This window comes from Catharus ustulatus, chromosome 1 (assembly GCF_009819885.2).
Source record: "Catharus ustulatus isolate bCatUst1 chromosome 1, bCatUst1.pri.v2, whole genome shotgun sequence".
Classification (NCBI taxonomy): Eukaryota; Metazoa; Chordata; class Aves; order Passeriformes; family Turdidae; genus Catharus; species Catharus ustulatus.
Genome location: NC_046221.1, coordinates 88,106,781 through 88,126,763, shown reverse-complemented (window position 1 = coordinate 88,126,763; position 19,983 = coordinate 88,106,781). Strand labels below are relative to the sequence as shown.

Genomic DNA, 19,983 nt, shown 5'->3' with positions numbered 1-19,983 from the left:
GATTCTGTGACTGCCAGTTTTGCACCAGAGCAGGAACAGTCTTCCAACCTTCCAATCAAACCATCAGGTTTCTCAGTGCCCTGTTCCATATGCTAATGAGAATTTTCCATGTCTGCCTCAGCTTCTCCCCCTGGAAGTCCTGCTGGAGTCATTTTCCCGATGAAGCACAGATTACTTGTTTCCTGGATGCACCATACACCACGAGATGTCTGGGTGCAGTTTGTCTGCATTTCAGAAATTTCCCTGCTCCATGGATGGGACATCAATAAGTTCAGGGGAGTGGCATTTCAGCCACACCAGAAGGCTACTAAGGGAAGACCTGAAAACAGTTTCCAAAAACTTATAAACTGGAGGTTCTTCAACTGCTCAGGCAAGTGCAGGAGGTAGGAGATGAATATGGGAGGAACAGAACAACCTTTGACACTTAAGCCTTCACACACTTCACGTTCATCTGGATGTCTGACCTCCAGGGAAACACTCTGTCAACAGTACTTCACAATACAGACCTTCTCAGGGGTAGGGGACTTAGCAACCACCTCCTGCAACAGACACAGCTGGGTATCTGCACACAGGAAAGGATGAAAGCAGCTCCAAGGGTTATCACACTGTTGGATTGGCAAGGTCAACAGGACAGAGGGCAGGAGCAAACAAGGACAGTGTTGTGGCACCTGGGCCTCCCAGGCCATCACTGACAGTTTGCTCACAGCCCTTCATCTTCTCCCTGTTCAAAGCAGGCTGATGGAGAAGCACTGGCTAGCACACACAGGTCAGCTCTGCTAGTATCTCCTGACATTGCTCTACGAAGTCTTCACGGAGCAAGAGGAGATCTACCTCCAGATCCTCATTGGGAAATAATATAATATTATAATAATACAATAATGCTGCTATGTGCACACACTGCTTATTTCTTCACATCGTCCACACAACAGATGTAACCACACTTTGGGCCCTGCCTTCACTATTCCCCAACTCAAAGCATTTCTTGTATTTTTTTTATTTTCCAGTCTGGAGGTAAAGAAGATGGTGGGCACAGAGATATGGGAATCAGCTGCTCGTTCCTGTGCTACACAGAGTCCCAGGAGCACAGACCTACTTGGTCTGGAGGGGAGCAGGTATGAGAGGGATGGAAAATGTGTATCTGCCGTACTGAAGAAAGCAAGATTGTCCCATCATTCCCAACACAACAAATACCAAAATGCATGCACGCACACACGTTATGCACTTTCAACTGTTTTTTAACCATGTTTACACATAGATTTTCATAGGCATTATACACGTGATTATGTGTGTTTAGGCAGGTAGGCGTGAATACACATGCACTTAAATGCCATCGTGTCCTTCCTTACAGATGACCACAGAGCTGTTCTGTCCCCGCGTTAGGTGCGGGCTCCGTCCGTGTGCGCACACGTGCCCGGAGCTGCCACGGTGTCGTTTCCCGGCCGTCTGGGAGCCGACACTCGCACACACACACACACGTACGTGTGCAACACCTGCCCACGCACCCGCGGGTCTGTCCCGGCGCCCCTCCCCGCCGTCACCGCCCCCGGCCCGCCCGGCCGGCGGGGCCGCTGCCGCAGCGCGGGGCGGAGCGGGACGGTCCCGGCGCTGCCCGCCGCCCCGCCGAGCCCCGCAGCGCCGGTGCCGCCAGGCGTGTGGGGGGCGCGGCGGCGCTGCCCGGGCGGACGCCGCTCTCCGAACAAAGGGCCGAGCGCGCCGCGGGCACAGCGGGGGCTGCGCGGGCGGGCTCCCGCCCCCCGCCCGCCTCGGGGGGAGGCGCCCGGAGCGGAGCGGGGCCCGGCCCGCCGGGAGCCGCCGGGGATTGGCTCGGCCGAGCGCGATCCGAAGGTGCCGGGGAAGCCATCTGCAGCGCAGGCGGTTTCGCCGCCGCTGTGCGGGGGGAGGAAGGGGGCTCTCCCGTGCGGGCGGCTGGGGGATTTTTTTTTTTTTTTTTCCCCTTCCTACCTTTCCCCCCCCTCCCCCCACCATCCTCCTCCTCCTTCCTTTTCACGGGATCATGGCCACGGCGGCGGGGCCGTGATGTCCGCGGGAGCAGCCCCGCTGCGGCAGTGCTCCCCGCCGCAGCTCTAGGCAGGGGAGGCGTTTGAGCGGCGGCCGCACATCCTCCGGCACCGCGGCAGCACCGCCGCCGCCGCCTCTCCGCCCCGGACCGGCGGAGAGGCGCTTCGCCGCCCGCCCGCCAGAAGCAAAGCCGCCGAGCCGGGCTTTAAATTGATCATAACCACACTAGAGCCCCACCGGTGCTCAGAGGCGGGAGGGATCGCAGAGCCGCGCACAACATGGCCACTCTGCTGCGGAAAATCGGGCTGATCCGGCTGCACAGCCGGGACACGGAGGACCCCAAGCACCACCACCACCACCGCAGCAGCAGCCAGCAGGGCTCCTCGCTCCGCGGCAGGGGCAACCAGAAGAACAGCAGCAACAAGCTGCAGCCGCAGGGCCCCCCCGGGGGCGGCTGCAGCAGCAGCAGCAGCGAGGGCAGCCCCGGGAGCCACAAGAACAAGAAGGCGCCGGAGCCGGCCAAGCAGCCCCCGCAGCCGGCGCGCTCGGGGGTCGGCCGGGAGAAGCCGCGGGAGGTGGGCAGGGAGCCCGGCGCCGGCAAGGAGGCGGCACAGCGGCCCGGCCCCGGCTCCGGCCCCGGGTGCGGGTCGGGGCCGGCGGCGCTGGTGCCCGCGGGCCGGCAGCAGCACTGCACGCAGGTGCGGACCCGGCGGCTGATGAAGGAGCTGCAGGACATCGCGCGGCTCAGCGACCGCTTCATCTCGGTGGAGCTGGTGGACGAGAGCCTCTTCGACTGGAACGTGAAGCTGCACCAGGTGGACAAGGACTCGGTGCTGTGGCAGGACATGAAGGAGACCAACACGGAGTACATCCTGCTCAACCTCACCTTCCCCGACAACTTCCCCTTCTCGCCGCCCTTCATGAGGGTGCTTAGCCCCCGCCTGGAGAACGGCTACGTCCTGGACGGCGGGGCCATCTGCATGGAGCTGCTCACCCCCCGCGGCTGGTCCAGCGCCTACACCGTGGAGGCCGTCATGAGGCAGTTCGCCGCCAGCCTGGTCAAGGGGCAGGTAGGGCTCCGTTCTCGGGGAGGAGCGCCCGCATCCACCGCTCGGCGTGCGGGTCTGAGCGGTGCTCGGGTGGGAGCCCCAAAAGCGGCCAGCCCGCGGCTGTCCGCCGCCAGGCCCGGTCTCTCCGGGGACCTGGTGTCACCGGTGGGGCGAAGGCAGGGGCACACGGAGTGTCTGGCTCCGGGGTCCCTTCTCGGGCAGGTGCGGCAGAGGTGCGGGGCAGCTTGGAGCGACGAGGAGCACATGCATCCAACGTGTCCTCCCTCCTGGCTTTTGTCCCTATGCTTGACTGTGCCGCCTGTGGCACACCAAAATGTCGTGCTGGCTGCCCCTGACGGGCACCTCCTTCGCCCCGCAGCAAAAGGGGGCTCTCCGGGCTCCGGCGGGGTATGGGGTTGGAGCCTCCTGCCCTTCACCGAGCAGTCGGCCATACCGCCGGTCCCTTGCGTGCGGTGCTGCCGCTGGCGGAGGGCGCGACGCTGGAGCTGCTGCCCCCAGGTCTTTGTCTGCGCTGTCCCGCATAGCATCCCCCCGGGGACACGGGGCGAGCCCGGCTTTGGGGCTTGGCACAGTGCGCCGAGCTGCCGCGGGGTCACGCCGGAGTCGCTGCCCGAGCTGCTGGCAAACTTGTATAGGTTTCAGATCGTCCGTCCCGAAAAGAACAAGTAATTTGGGCTAGGTACTGCAGCTGCAGCAGCCAGACGGTTCCTGCCAGCTCTCCTCTTCAAAGGAGGTGATCGCTTCTCCCGGCAGAGATCTCGTCTGACCTGAATCGGTGCATTTTATACCGCTTTTTTTTTTTCTTTTTTTCTTTTTCTCCCGCAGAATATCCGTAGAACAAGAATGTTTCATAAGCCATTTTTAATAAATTCGCAAATATTGCTGGTAGGCAGTAGCTCTTCATGCTTCATGTTACACTTTATATTATAGTGGGCAATGCACACATGGCTGTGGCAGGGTGGTTTTCCTGTTCGTGAATGCCCTTGAACTCGGAGGACATGCACAGTTCCGCGTCCGTCAGTAAATGGTACCGAGTAACTTCTTAAATTTCTATCTTGGCAAGGAGGTGGGAAAAAAATAAATAATAACATACTTTTTATTTGTTGTTGCTCCTATGGAACTACTTGCCTGAAGAGAAGTACAGGCTTGTTTCTTCTTAGGACTGAAATTAATTTTGATTTTTCAACAGACTCTTTTGTAAGTGGCTTGTCCTCCCTTTAACCTATTTGATTTGGACCTACTTCTTTTTTTAATCAGACAGTATTTTTCTCTGCACTTCATTTCAAGAGGTCAAGTTTCCTAGGTCACCTTGGGATATAAAAAAAACATCCACCAAGAAAGGAAAAAATAAAGTTATTTGATTAACATGGAACCTGAGGTACGTTGAAGTTCTGTAGCTGCTCGTACTGCATCTCACTGTTTGTTAACCTGTCTCTTTTTAGGGAGGTCATAGTTTTTGTTATTTGTTACAAGAATTTAGAAGGACAAGGCTAAATTCTCTCATTTTTTAACAATTCAGCCTCTTTTTCTGGTGTTGAATGTTAAAGGGGTTAAATGAATATTTACTGGGATCATAAAATGGCTCAGTGAAGAGAAGCACTGAATTGTTTTATTAGTAATAAATTCACAGCTATGTAATATGACAATTTTCTTTCCTAAACCACTTAAGAGATTTCCAGAAAATAGTAGCAATTTTTGATTACCAAATGATGTTTGTGTGCATAATTAATAAGCTCATTTAAAAAGCAAGAGTTTCAATAGCATTCTTCCAGAAGTTTGCAAAGTCAATTATGACAAAAAGAGAACTGGGATTTAAAAAAAAAACGGCAGAAATAAACTGCTGACAGTAACTTAGTAGTTAAATTGATATGACATGGCACGTGTCAACCTCCCAGATTGTTCAATCCAAGTGGAAAGGTTATTAGGCAGTACAGTCAATGCATTTATTTTCTGGGTTAGAGAGATGTTGCCTGTGATGGGTTTGCCGGCCTGTCACTGTAGCTGGGCTCTGTGTCATGGGAGCCACGTTTCTGTAATTGCACTCCCCTCGTTATGTAATCTCCACTCCATTGCATAATAGGGCTCAAAATACGCCTGGCGCTCCCCTATCCCTGTTTCATTTTACAGGTGATCTACTTTTGACCAGTTAGTTTTTAAAAATGAAAATGGAACTGACGGAGCATCGAGGGCTGAGATGCTGCATTCCCCAGCGCTGTGTGGCCAGCTTTGGGTGACTCCTGCCGTGCCGTGGGCAGTCTTGGTGCCTGCAAGGAGCCAGCCCAAACAAATAGCCATGGTTGTCCCCAGGTTGATTGTGCAATTTCTGTAAGCAGCCTGCAACCTGTCATAGCATGAACTATTCAAGATGCTGTTGATCAGCAAGGCTGGAAGGGTGAGGGCCATTCTCCATTGCCTCAGAATGAAACTGCCTGAGCAAATGGCAGCAGCCATCGGGCTGAGGGGGAGATGGGGCACTGTCACCATCAGTGAGTCAAGGGGACCTTCCAGAGCAATGTCTCTGGTTCCCGGTGCCATGATTTAGCATGAAATCGCTGTGAATACTCCAGCTGGTGACGTATCCAAGAGTGTGGTTGGCACAGATGCCAGTGTGAGTGGGCAGGGCTGAGCGTTCCGCTGGCTTTTCCTTCCTCCTCGGGGTGATTCAGGGGATGGAATCAAGGTGGCTCATTTCGTGAGACATTTCTCATCAGTCCCATTTCACTGAGCCAGCTGTGGCGCTGTCATTCTCTGCTGGTTCTTCAAAGAGAAACAGCACTTCTTGGTGTGCTGGTAGAGCTAGTACTAACTGAGCATGGATGACCTTCTGTTTTCTGACAAAGTGATCCAAAAGCAGATAAAATTAACATTAAAAATACATTTTCAGATGGTTAAGATCCATGGCAAATGTAGATGTTTTTTTCATGGATTTCACGGGTCTTTGGCAGAGTAGAAGAGAAATTGAGATAAGTCATTCTGATGTCTCATGGAATGTCACTTAGGAGTTGTGTTTGTACAGAAACTTAAATGTACAACAGAGAAAAGAAGACTTAGCACTTTTTTGTTACTTTTCAGCAAAGTGCTTGTAAGTGGCAAAACCTGTGTCCAAGTTGCGAGACCTGAGCGTATCTCCCAGGCTTGGATTTTAAAGCAACATGGCTGTTTCACTAGATATCACCAAGCAGGAGCCATATGCCTCAGGTTACCTTGCCTGAGAGATGCCCTACCTTATACGATGCACACCCTAACTTCCTATCATGAATCTAGCATTGCATTTTTAGATATTTTTTTTGTCTGTAAATAAAAATATTTAAAATGGAAGAGAAATTACTTTTGTTTGAATATAACAATTCAATAGTCCCAAATTTAACTTTTTTTCCCCCTCAGTTTTCAAGGAAAAAAAAATGTTAATTAACAAACAAGTTGGGGTTTGTTTGGTTGGTTGCTTCAGCTATTCAGCGGAGAAAATCAATTATTCACACAGCTCTAGTCAGTATCTTGAGGGGAATTCTCAGTACATCAAAGGCCGAAGACTGTTTATCTGTCTGGGATCCAGAATCCTATTTTAAACAACTTGGTGTTGTCCTTAACTCAACTGTAGCCTTGCTTTTAAAGGCGTGACTTTGTACTTGCTTCCTGCACAGTCAGCTGCTCGCTGGCTCCTGTCATCACAGGCAAGAGCTTGGCCCTGCTGAACCGGCGAAACAGTCGCCGTGAGCTGCTGCAGAGCCAGGGTGCCGGCCAGGAAGGTGGGGTGATGCTAATGAAATGATTTAAATACCAGTTGTTTATTGTCCTGGAGGCAACTGTTCAACATGTCTGTCTAGGCAGAGCTTCCCATGCCTGTCTTTCTGTGTCTGTCCAGGTTGTGGAAGTGGCCCATGGAGTGTTACTCCTTCTTAGCCGTTGAAAATGATTTATTGATGATTTCAGAGAGAAGTTTAAAAATTAGTCAGTTCCTCTCCACTTGCAGATAATGGTGTAATGGTCACAATAATAGGAAGGAAGGGAGGAAGGGTACTGGTTGTTGGAGAGGGGTGTCACAGCAGGAGGTTCATGATGGGCTCTCCTTGAGTGACAGTGCAGACAGATGAGACCAGTGCCCATGTTTCAGGGAGGAGTCGTCTCGTTCCTTAGAAAACATGGTAGATGATGTGGTCCCAAAGGAAGAGGAGCAGACTTTGTCTAAGAGTAAGAGAGGGTTTTGTGTCTTCTAATAGAGGTGTTGTTTCTCACTGGACAGAATGGTTTGGTGGACATGTAAAAGAGGACAAAGCTATATATACCAGTGTCCAAGTACTGCACCAGGGTTTTGTTTTTTTTCTTTTTTTTGAGAGCAACAAACAGAGCTGCACCTGATGCCTTGGGGACTTTAGATGTAAGCTTGTGGTAGTGCTGACCAGTAGATGCCTTGTCCTCTTTTTTACAAGTCCCTTGTTCTCTCCATGGAGGCTGGGGACCAGACTACCAGACAAAGGCAGCTGGCGGGTAACTGTCAGTTCTTCAGATTCTCCTAAAAAAAAAAATCTTCTTTTTGAGGGAATTGCTCCCTTGTTCTTCCAGTTGATAGGAGGACCATAATTTTTTTTTTCAGGATTCTTGCAGAGAACAGAAGAAACATGGAAAATTTGCCAGGATATATTACTAAAGGAACAGGGTATCCCTAATTCTGAGTATTCTTGCTGTTGTGGGCTTCTATGTAATGATTTAAATAAAAATCAAAAGACAGTTTGTAGTTAAGCTTTAATTTTGTATTGGAAAAGTTTCTGAATTCCAAGAAATTTCTTGGTGTCTAGTACTTTGATCCCTCCCATTGTAACTTTAGAAACACCTCAGTGGAACTCTCTTCGTTTGCTTCAAATGCTGTGTGCCTTTTATGACTGTTGAATGGATTTATCTTTCCATTTTAAAGATTCGAATATCCCAGCTGAGTTTTACCAGATTGAAACAGCAGAAATGGGCTTGTTTTATGACAGACAGCTACAGAAGGTAGCTGTTAATCATGGTCTAAATTACTCCCTGTTCATCCTTTCAAACAAAAGTGTGAGCGAGCAGATAGCAGATGGGACTTACACAGTGTCCAGGAGGTCAGCAGACTCCAGGTCTTTCAAATATGTATAGCAGAAATTAATTGCAGATCCATGGGTTTTCATACTCCAGATGCTGGATTTGAGGAGTGTAGCCATGAATAAATCAGCTAATCTCAAAGGCTGCAGAAATGTACAGAGTGGTCTCTGAATTATTTGGATCCATTGTGTTCTATTAGGGCCTTAAAAATGGAATTGTTTCACTTTTTGCTTTGATTAGTTGCCTGAGCAAATGATGATGGTTATCCTCATGGGAAGAAATGTTGCTTTAGGTTCATGGGTGAAAAACATCAACTCGTATACAAAGATGACAGAACAGACCAAGACTGTGTTAGGGGACTTGTTTCCCATGAAAAGTTAAAAATGCTGGGGCCAAGAGATAACAGAATACTGTTTGCCTACAGAGGAAAATCAGATCTCTTGACCTTCTTAAGATGTCCCTTTCATTTCATTTGAGAAACATAGGATTGGAAGCTAAAGTTTACATGGGAGCATGTGTATTGAGATGCTAGACCTGATAAACAGGCTGGAAAAAATAATTGTTCATGTGTACTCTGATATATTGGTCTTCTGACCATCCACTATTATCATGCAAATGTATTCTGCTGAGAGGAATGAAGACACAGGGATTCCAGCTCATTGAAATAGGAGGTTGGTTTAATTCTTTTAAAAAGCAGAGGGAACATAATCTCCATTTTTCTCCTTTAAAGCATAAAAATGAAAATTTTAAAATACTTTGAACTATCCTTATTACTGTGAAATAGTCATCAAATAAACAAAATCCCTAAATTGAGCCAAATTACTAATTTTCAAACATGCTTTTATTCTTCTTGGCAATACTTAGCTGGTCTTCTGAATAAGAATTTGTAAGAATTGTGGCTTTGGATTTTGTGTGAAAATTGAATTTGCTAAAAAGAACAAGATTCTTCCCTGAATTATGTAAGAAGTACTCATTTTCTTCAGTGAGTGTTCAGGCAGAGAGAACCATGAAGCATTGGGGTGCTTTGTCAGATACTTCATTGAAAATTGTATTTTTTCAAATGCAGAAAGCCTAGTCACGAAAGGTGATGTCCTGAAGGAGTAACCTAAATAACCCACTTTCTATTGTGAGGAAGATTTACTCTTCCTTTTACAGGCTAGCCTTGAAAAGATGCAGCTTTCTTAGCATCCACACAATGCCCAGGGATTTCCATGCATGACCGGATGCTTCCAGACTGAAGATTTGTAACTCCACAGTAATTCAACTCCTCATATCCTGGGAGTCTGATTGCCAGCCATGATCTGTGCCATGTCCCCCTGTGGGCATCTGCATTCACAAAGTGGGACAGTGGTTAAGTAACATAATATTTACTGCATTTCTTTTTCCTGTCTAAGCTCCTTTGGGCTGGGGAGAGTCAGTGAAGGGTTCTACTTTTCCTTGATGTATTCAGCCCTTCACATGCAGTTTCCAGTTTTCTCCTGTAAACGTCAGAAAAGGTAATGCTGACATTCAGTGCAAAGGGAGATGGGCAGTGGGAGGACTGCTGGGTGCAATTCCGCTGCAGTTGAACAGGGAGAACCTCACATGCTGTGGTAGTTAAGCTGGCTAAATGGCTCAAAATCTGTCTTAATCGTAAGGTGCACAGGATCCAGTTGTCACACTTGCGAATGGAATAGCAGGTTTCTCTTGGGTATCATTGTATTTTTTGAAAGTGCATGGTCTGGTCTGACTTGCACTCCACAGGTAATTTCTGGAGGCTGCTGAGCATTTCATGGTATTGGCCTTTAACTCCATCTGCAAACAGCAGTAACTGAGTAGATCCTGGAAGTCTCAGGACAAGCTTTACAGGAAGGATGAGATACTGTTACCTAATGTGGGTCACAGTGAAATGAACGCAGCACTGGAAATTGAAAGTGCCTGAGCTAGGGAAAAGTGTGAAAGTGAATTTGTAGTCCCTACCAGTGTGCAGGAAACAGGTAAGAGGGCACCACACTCCAGATGTTCGGGTGATTCCTCTTCTGAAACAGGATCAAGGTGCCCATCTGATTCTCCCTATTCCCATTAAAAGTCACTCTGAGGAAGGATACATCAGGCGTGTCCATCTTCAGCCACACGTGGCAGATGTGTGCCTGCCTCGTGCATGTGCAGAGTTTGTCCTTGGAAAATGTCTTTTTATCTACTTCACGATCTTGTGCGTTTTCTTTGTTAAAATCGATGGTCCTCATTGATTTAATCCTTTGCTGCACAGGCTCTCCAAAGCCCATGGAACTTCTGCAGTGACTCCTTGATAGAGTTACAAGTCAGTTATAATCCCAAACCTGCATTCAAAGACGAGTGAAAATAAAGCTGAGGAAGGAAGACATAAGCCTGTGTTATGAAATGGCCTGGAGCTCAGATGTTTGTCATGGGCAGGCTTTATGAGCTGCGGAATGACTTGGTATTTCTCATGTTCCTAGGCTCGTGCTACAAATGGTAACAGGCCTCCAGCTGCAGTAAGAAGGGCTTGTTTCCATAATACGTGTCCATGGAAAAATCAAAATCGCAAAACAGAAGAAATTGATGTTATTAGTTTTCCATATTATCTACAAATTTCTATAAATATTACATTTTCTGTAAACTTGACAATTTTATTTCCATTAAAATATACCTGGCATTGAAGTTTTCTATAATTATTTACAGGAGGAGATTGTTTGACAGTTTGAGAACTTAGCCTGAGAAAAGGTCATCTCAGTTTAGCTTCCAGGTTTTGCCACTGGCTTCAGGTGCTGTCCATGGGCAAGTCATATAACTTCACTATATTCCTCTTTGCCACACATAAAGTGTGGACAAATTTATAAGTTATCTAAAGGACATTTACTTAAAGCACTCAGAAGTGATGGCTGTCTGTGTAGATGTCCCTGTGCATCAGTATGAAACACGCTGCAGTCAAGAGATGGGCACATTCATATAAATGGCAGGAGAAAAGCACATTCACTTGTGACTGATCTTACTAAATTTGGGTTTAACTCAATTAGATGTTCCCAGAGGCAACCTGCTTTTTACTACTGTTTTGTTTTGTTAGGGTTTTTTTTGTTTGTTTTAGCCTTGTAAAACTTAGGGGAATGTGAAGATGGGCATTGTTGTGGTGCCTTTGTTCTTACAGCCTGTCACAAAGGATGGTTGGGTTGGCTTAGCTTTGCTTGGGTTCACACCCATGACTTGGGTAGCTTCAGGTTGCCGATGTGGAGGACCTGTGGGCTTATTCAAATAGGTGCTGTCATCCCAGCCTTCTCACCTGGACTGGCCCTCAGGAACTCTGCCAGTGCCTGATTCCACAGAGAGGTATTCCAGGAAGCTCAGCAGAAGACTGAGAATACATAGCAGAGAAAACACCCGTCTGTCACCCAGACTAGCAAGTGCCCTTCTGGTGGCAGGGAACAGGGACTGTCTTTTGACAGAAGTACATCATGTTATCATACCTTCAGCCCTGGAGATGCTTGAGTTACCAGTGATGTAGCCAGCCACCACAATTTTCTTACTCTTTGGCCAGCACAGAGTTTGTCCCACCCATAAAATGCAGGTAGGGAGTGTCTTAACCCTCATCTGTGCTGAAATCATGCTGCCAGCTCGGTGCTGGCTTAGGGAAAGGCGAGGAAGAGCAGCACAGTGCTCTGTAGCTGTCAGACAGAGATTGGGGCTGCAAGCGTTTGTATCGATTAACAGCTACTGGCACCAGGCTACTGGCACAGACAAATGAGCATAAATAATTACTCAGCTGCAACTCAGTTTTCTTTTTCCTGGACAAAGAGCAGTTATGCTCCCAGAAGGCACAATTTATAGGATGCTTTAAAGCCAGAATTTGCTATGTTTTCACTTCTTTTATGGATTATTCTTAAAAAGGAGATCAAAAAAGGCATGGAAGTACTGCTTTGGAAATTGCACATTTGCAGGAAAACCTTCTTGTTTTAATTCGTTTATGCTGCAACAATAAGAGTATTTGTATCACTTTCTAAACGGCTTTATTTTAGCTATGGCTAATAATCATATACAGTGCAATATAAATTGTGTGCAGTTTTTGAGACATGATTAACTGTGCCTCATCAGTACATGAAGGAAAAAAATTATAAACCATGTAATTGGGGGGAGAGACTGTGTATATTGAGCTCTAACAGCGATGTTGTGACACATTGCAATCACTGCACTGAGAGCATGACAGTACTCACTTCAGCATCGCTCTGCTTTTGAACGCTTCTCTAAAGCCAGTGGAAATATTTTCCTCTGAAAGCTTGTTTAAATATTCTAGGATAAGGCTAGTTCAGGCTTAAGCACTGAGTGCCTCTGTTCCTTATCAGAAAATGTTTGAGTATGTTTGCATAAAATAGTTGGGGCCCAAAGCCATTAGACACTGGCACATTATGGGACATGTTACGTACTGGAAACTCATAGCATGGTTCAATATTTAGGAAATCCATAGATTTTGTGTCACCCATGGAGAAGCCTGGCACAAGAGACTTGGAAAATGGGCATATCCTTGTGGTCATCTTCCTGTCCATGGAGGGATCGCCACAGATGCCGTGTGGCATAGTGACTTCCTGTCGTCTTTTGTGTGCTTCTCTCCCTCTCTGCTTGTTTTCCATCTCTTGACATTTACCTAGGGTTGGGTCAGCAGAACCTGCTGTAGAGATCTGTTAAGAGATGGAGGCAGAAAAGGAAACTGTAGCCATCCGTGTGTCCTTATGCTGGCTTACCTGATGGGCCAAGTTTAGCCCCATGTGCAGAAGGCTTGTGTGATTTGCCCTTGTCAGACCAACCTGGAGTTATTTGCATTGCCAGGACTAATGAAAGTACATAGGGCTGAGGAGATTGTGTTATAAGAGCTGTGCTAACAACACAAAGCTTTGCCTGCCTCTGAGTCTCTTAGCTGTGTACTACTGGAAATGTACACAGCTTCTTGTTAGCTGTCCAGGTAAAATGTCTGGATGTGACTGAAGGTTTGCTGTGAAACCTCAGAGATCCACAGCACAGCAGCTTACATTGTTTCCACAATAACATCAGCCCTGTAAGGGCTCATGGCTGTGTACGCTAAATCTCTGAAAATTTGGGACCTAATAAAGCAGGGAGTGGCACCAGGAGTGGACTGAACACAACCTTGAAGGGTTCAGGACCTGCCTGTGCAGTGCCACAGCTGAGCTGTGTTGGCAGTTCAGCTCCAAGTGTCTAAGCTAGACTTGGAGACCAGCACAGGTCCCTTCCAGCCAGTACTTTTGGTGATTGTATGATCCTGTTGAAGGCTGATCTCTGTTACACAGTCCTGTCCTCCTAGGGAGTGCCAAGAGGACATACATGGAGGCACACCTGGGACTATCCTAAAATTATTGGGTTTGGATCTGGGAAATACTATCATTTATTTGACAAGAGAGGGAGAGAGAAAATTTGTACGGATAAATCCTCCTGAGGCTCTCCTGGCTCTGGAAGGACCAGAAGAAATGTCAAGACTGCTTTTCATGACACCATAGGCCAGCTGTGGGTAAATATATGGTCACAGTGAGCTCAGGAGTTTCAGGCTTCATATTTGGTTTCTGTGCAGGACTTAACTCTGTCTTTGGAATACTCTGTCCAAAGTAGTGATTTGGTGATGCTGGGGAAGAATTGACATGGCACGTTGCTGATAGTGGTACTGACATTTAAAAGAGATAATATTATTGAGTTGAATATTTTTGAGGATGTGCTTCAGCATCACAGAGCTTTATGAAGGGGAGATGTGTTTACAGAGACTACAGTGGCATCACTTGGAAGTAGAAAAGCTCCTGGATTTGTCCACAGAGGCCCATAGATATGAATGTGTCATGTTTTAACCTCAGCTGCAACCAAATACTACACAGTTACTCCCTCATCTCATCCCCTGACTGGCTGGGGAGGAGAATCAGAAGAGGAAGTAAATCTTGTGGGTTGACATAAGGAGTTTGATAACTGAAAGTAAGTAAAATATAATAATAATAATAATGATAATAATAATAATAACAAAAAGCCCAATTGTAATTAAAGACAGAGACACAAAAAAAACCACAAGAAAACCAAGTGATGCACAGTACCATTACTCACCACCCACTGACAGATGCCCAGCCATGTCCCCAAACAGTGATTGGCCCCTCCCAGCCAACTCTCCTCAGTTAATATACTGGGCATGATGGTCTATGATGTGGAACATCCTTTTGGCCAGTTCAGCTCACTGTCTGTCCTGGCCATATTCCCTCTTGGCTTCTCGTGCACTTGCTCATTGGTAGAGCACAGGCACTGTGAAAAATCCTTGGCTTAGTGTGAGCATTGCTCAGCGTCAGCTAAAACATCAGGCTGTTACCAACATTATTCTCATGCTAAATCCAAACCACCGCTTCTGGAAATAAATTAACTCTATTGCAACTGAAACCAGGACAGGGAGACAGACCATAAGTGAGATTCACTTTGGGTCTTTTGCTGAGCATAGCAGGAGGGAGTGGTTGGTCCCTCGGTGCAGCAGATCTTGTTCCAGGTCTTCCTGCCCACCATTATCAGGGCTATAGACTGGATGCTTCTCAGCTGTTTGTGCAAGCTTATTAGTTTGGGCAAAGCCTGGATGAGTGGCATGGGATTGCTGGCTGTGCCACGCAGGCTGGCCGCAGCAGGAGCACAAGCGAGGGAGGAGCTGAGCACAGCACACGTCCCCCTGCACTCCAGCACGGCTGCACAAAAACCAGTTGGGTGCTGTGGCATTGCTTTCACCTTTCATATGCTTCAAGCTTGTTAAAATTATATCTTGATAAGTACATGAAGTCACAGCAGATGGCAAAATCTGAAACGTTCTCTCCAACTCTTTAATTAGGTTTTCAGTTATCCCTTTATGAAAGGCGCTCTGTGAGCGTCTGAAAGTATTGCAAGTATTTAAATAAAGTCCTGCTGCGACTTCTCAGAGCTGAAGTTGACAGTGATATCTTTATGAAAGGCTTTCTTGGGTTTTTGCTGTTGTTTTTAACCTCTTGTGGAATGTTTTGATCTTGTTTAGGTACCACTTTGATATCTTCCCTTGATGTGGTGCTGGACACATCAAAACGTCGGCCATGCAAATGATCTGTATTCCTTACCCCAGCAGTAGTGACACATGTGGTTTGGGGATTGGTCAAAATGCAGCTGTGCCCAACAGGGCTGTGGACAGCACATATTTACATACTGTATTTGCCATCACTACCATGTTTACAGAATGCAGCAGCTCACAGGCTTCTGCATGTTTAAGTAGCAGGCTGAAAATAAACTGTAGTCAGGGCTGGTGGCAGTGCCTGGTAAAACATTTGACACTTTCCTCTATAATTGCATCCAAAATGACATTTTTTACTTAAACTTGGGAAGAATTTTCTGGGAATGGCAAAATATCTAAAAATCATTTAGATAGTAGATACCACCCAAGTATAGGTTTGAAAGCATCTGAAGTCGGTCAGCTGAAATTCCAGCCTTCTTGCTTTTTACTTGAGGCACCAAGTAGGGAAACTTTCAGTCTAGGAGGTTAAATTTTATCCAAATTATAAACAGCTGACAGGATATTGGTTAATAAGAGACAGTGCTGACCATGCCACCCATAGTTTCTGTAAAAGCATAGAAATACATAGGCTGCAGCAGGGTAGAATTAGCTGGTCTTTGATGGTGCAGTTCACATACAACCTGCATGTGGGACCAGAGTGGAAGTTGCATTAATAACAGAAAGGTTTCAGAATAAAGTCATGAATTGATGCTCCTTTCATCTGATATGGCTCCAGTAAATTTTACATGATGTGCTGATGTTTACCACATCATTACGACCCCAGAGAATTCTTATGTTCCTGCTTTGAAAGCTATACACAGTCGACACCAAACATGAGCAAAGATCCTATTTCTAGGTACAACTTAGCATTAATACTTTGTAAAAGCCAGGGAAGATGTGAATTATACTGTCCTAGGTGCTATGCATATAATTCAGAAAGGTATCAAAGCCTTAAAGGATAAAAAATAATGTGCAAAACACGGGACATGGCAAATGGATCTAATCCAGAAATTAAGCAGCAGGGTAAAGTTTATATTTGCTCTCAAAATTATTTCATCCGTGAGATTTTGAGGACAGCATTTTCTGTGTTGATTTAATCTTCTGTTCCACTTTGTGTTGTCTTTTCCTATGTTTCTCTACAAAACCTGAGATTAGGAGGAAAATACAAAATGTTTTGTAACAACAAAAATACTCCTGCAGAATAATTATGATTGTTAATTATATATTATATAATTATGTATGATTATTCACTGGGATTTTAAAAATGTTACCTAGCTTTATTTAATTATTCCATCTGTCACAACAAAAAATGAGCATTTTCTAAGAAAATTTATGATTGGGACTCAATTGACAACCATTCAGATCATCCTTATTTGGGACATATTAATTGCCAGATTTGTATGGAGATGTAGAAGGTGTCTTGCTGTTTGGTCTGTCAAGGGGGTTTAAAGAGGAAATAGATTTCTAGTCTGTAAATGGTAGCTGGGGACAAAGGTGAGGAAAAGCATCAACAGGTAAAGCAGCTTTTTTGGGAAAAACAAATGGGTATAAATTGACTGAATAAATCGAGGTGGGAGCTGGAGGGTATTCATAATCTTTGTTTAAGGTGTGCTCTGAGAGACAACTCAAACTGCACCAAAAAATTATTTGTTAAAACAGAAGTAGGAAACAGCTATTCTCTTTCATGTGTACATAGTTTTGCTTTAACAGGAGCAGTGCTGAACACAAAAGAGCCTCTGCAATATTGTAACAGCTTTCTAGAAAGAAATTGTTTGCCACACTGCAGACTAATCTTACTCATTTTAGTCTGTAAAAGTAAATTTGATACTCTGAGGACAGATTTTGTTTTCTTTTTTCCCATTTCCCCCTTTTCTTTCCTCCATATACCTGACTATTTTCTCAGTATTTGTTGCATGCTATTCCAAATTGACAGTAAAATCAGGGAAGCAAAAGATGATTTTTGAGCTAAAGAGCAGGGAGAAAAAAGAACATACCAACTTGAACAGAAAAAAATGAAAACATACTTGGTTCTTAATACTTGTAACACTGTAATAGGGTATCCATTCATCAAATACAATTTATTTTTAAAAAGGCTTTCAGTGCAATCTCTCAAACGATTACTAAAATTACTAGACTAGTGACTTTAATAAACTTCTATTTTATAACAAATCCAGTAGGCATAAATACTTTACAGGTATTTATTTTATTTATTATTTTGTTTAAAGGTATTCATAGTTGTAGAGTGCTATTAATCTGCAGCTGTAATTCTTTTTTTTGTCTCTGTTGGTGGGTAGTTGACACAGACCAATGTGAAAAATAAGGTAAGCTATTGATAAATCATTAAAAGTCTCTACTCCCAAACAAGGATTTGAATTTTCATACAGCTATGCAGTTAGAGGTAATATCTAATAGCAGAGTAATAAAAATGCAGTATATGCAAATATACTTTCATATATTATATATACTTTCATATAGTATATTTTCATTCAATATCAAACTCGGCATGAAGGGGTAATAATCAAATGAGAGCTTCCAATTTAAGATGGAAGCAAGTTGGTTTAAGACACTCCTTTTTGAAAGAGCAGAGCTATTCATTTCTCACGAGTAGGCTGCAGGAAGAAGGATGGAGTGTTCCACAGGATGGATGTCATTTTTGGTGTCCCTGCGCGGTGGCAGCGGCGGGTGAGGCACGGGCAGCCCTGAGAGCAGCTGTGCCCGAGCAGTCACTGTCTGCCAGGGCTGCCCAGGCTGGGCAGGAGGGAAGGGAAAGGAACAGCCCAGCAGATGCCTTTTTTTTTCTCCCCTTCCTTTTTTTTTTTTTTTTCTCTTTTTTTTTTTCCTCCTTTTTACCCGTTCACTGAATATAATTTTAAATCATCTCTAATAATGCATCTGTCTGCTCAACTTGGGGAACTCTGCTTGCTGGAACCCGTAAGTGATGCCTCTCATTCTGATGAGTTGAAAAGTTAAGTTAAATCTGTGGTTTCCACACGTTCACATCTTTAATGAAGGTTTTCTTTTTGTGTTTGGCGCAGGGCCGTATCTGCAGAAAAGCTGGCAAATCAAAAAAGTCATTCAGTCGAAAGGAAGCTGAAGCAACATTTAAGAGTTTGGTGAAGACCCATGAAAAGTATGGGTGGGTCACCCCGCCTGTCTCTGATGGCTGATGTTAGCAACCTGCACTTGTCAAAAATGCTGAACAAAAGTACTGTGACATCTCCTCAGTGCTGTACACCGCCCATCCTTTTCTACTTCAGCTTCAGTTACATACCATGAATGTCAAGGAGACATCTAAGTTATTTATGAACAGATGTGTTTACAGAGGGAGAGAAAAAAAAAATAATGCTGTGTAGGATTATATTTCAAGACTGGAGAATGGTCATCATTGAAGTCACTTGAGCGGATGCTGAGATTGCGTCATTTGCCCCCATACAGCCCACATTGTCTTCAGCTTCTTTCCATGACAGCAGCACCAAACAGCAGTATTGGAAAGTCTATCCATTACTGCTCAGTTCATTTAAATGTAAATGAAACAGTTAATATTTAATAGGGAAGCAGTGCATTGCAGGTACATGTTTGCTGTGCTGTTTATCTTTGTCTCCTAGCAGGTCAACATAACTTGAAGATTTGTCTTTATGTGGAACTGTGGTCTGCTGTGACTAAATTTAGACCTCATTTGTGCTCTATATATGACCTTTAATTCATAAATGAAACCAGAATTAAAATGCTGAAAGGTCCTAGTGTTGAAAAATTATTAAGTGGAATCACCCAACCGGTTACAATGTGCTCTCTGTGCTGATATTGTGATGTGCTGTTCAGAAATAAACCAGTGCAGTTAGCTGAAGGTTAGGTGGTTTTTTAAAACACATCCACACCAGGGCTCAGAGGGGTTGGTTGGTGGTAGCAGAACAATGATTACCCCACCGGTATCTTCTGCAGTAGCATGTGACCTGTCAGTTCTTCAAAACAGCAAAACAAATGAGTGGAAGTGGACAAAGCAACCTTAAATTTTATCTGTTTAATTTTGAAATGATATGCCAGTAAAAAGAGTAAAAATTTTCAAGTCAAATGGAACATGGTTTGTAAGATGATTTGCATGACTGGAATTTTTCTTTTTTATTTTCACTCAATAGACATTGTATGTACTTAGAGCCCAGTATCTGAGAAAAGCCACTGATGTATATAAATGTCCTATTATTTAATCATTAAAATTTAAGTTTTCTGGTAAACAAATTGAAAAAAAAAAACTTTCTAAGGAACTCCATAAAAGCTGAAGGTAATGTTAAGAATGGTATAGAAAAGCATTAAAAAATGTGGATTCGGAATGGAAAACCGTATTGGACACGTGCTGAATAAAATCACCAGTATCGTTTCTGTTGCCTCAGGAATTCAATCATTTTGGCCAGCTTTTGTATTCAAAGTAATGGGGTTTCTGTTGTGAGATTCTAAGCACCGTATAGATGTATCTGTGGTGGTGGTATTTTAATTGAAAGTAGGACAGTATCGATTGTAAGACTGATTTGGAGGGGGAAAGCAGTGTGTGTTTGGAAGCACTTTCCATTATCTGGCTAACGTGAGAACAAATCGAAATGGTTGACCAGTTTCTGTTTGTGTTACAGCAACACTGGAGACTATACAGAGGGCTTGGGGGTCTGGAGTTTGATTTAAAGCCACATGCAGCATAAGAGAGCAAAAGCAGTACAATGGAGTTCAAACACAATAGAAGAAGCAGCAGAGCAAGTATTCTTGCAGTACTGGTGCAAAAACACTGCTCAGTAAGGCTGAGGTCGAGCTTTGTCAGCT

At 45.0% G+C, this 19,983-nt stretch overlaps 1 protein-coding gene across 1 annotated transcript; it reads left to right on the top strand.

Annotated features, from left to right (window-relative positions):
* Positions 1-1,795: 1,795 nt before the first annotated feature.
* Positions 1,796-19,552, top strand: UBE2QL1 (ubiquitin conjugating enzyme E2 Q family like 1). Its single transcript, XM_033061017.2, has 2 exons — positions 1,796-3,089; positions 18,216-19,552. Exons 1-2 carry the CDS (start codon positions 2,298-2,300, stop codon positions 18,345-18,347), a joined length of 924 nt encoding a protein of 307 aa, XP_032916908.1. The 5' UTR covers positions 1,796-2,297; the 3' UTR covers positions 18,348-19,552.
* The last annotated feature ends 431 nt before the right edge of the window (positions 19,553-19,983 follow it).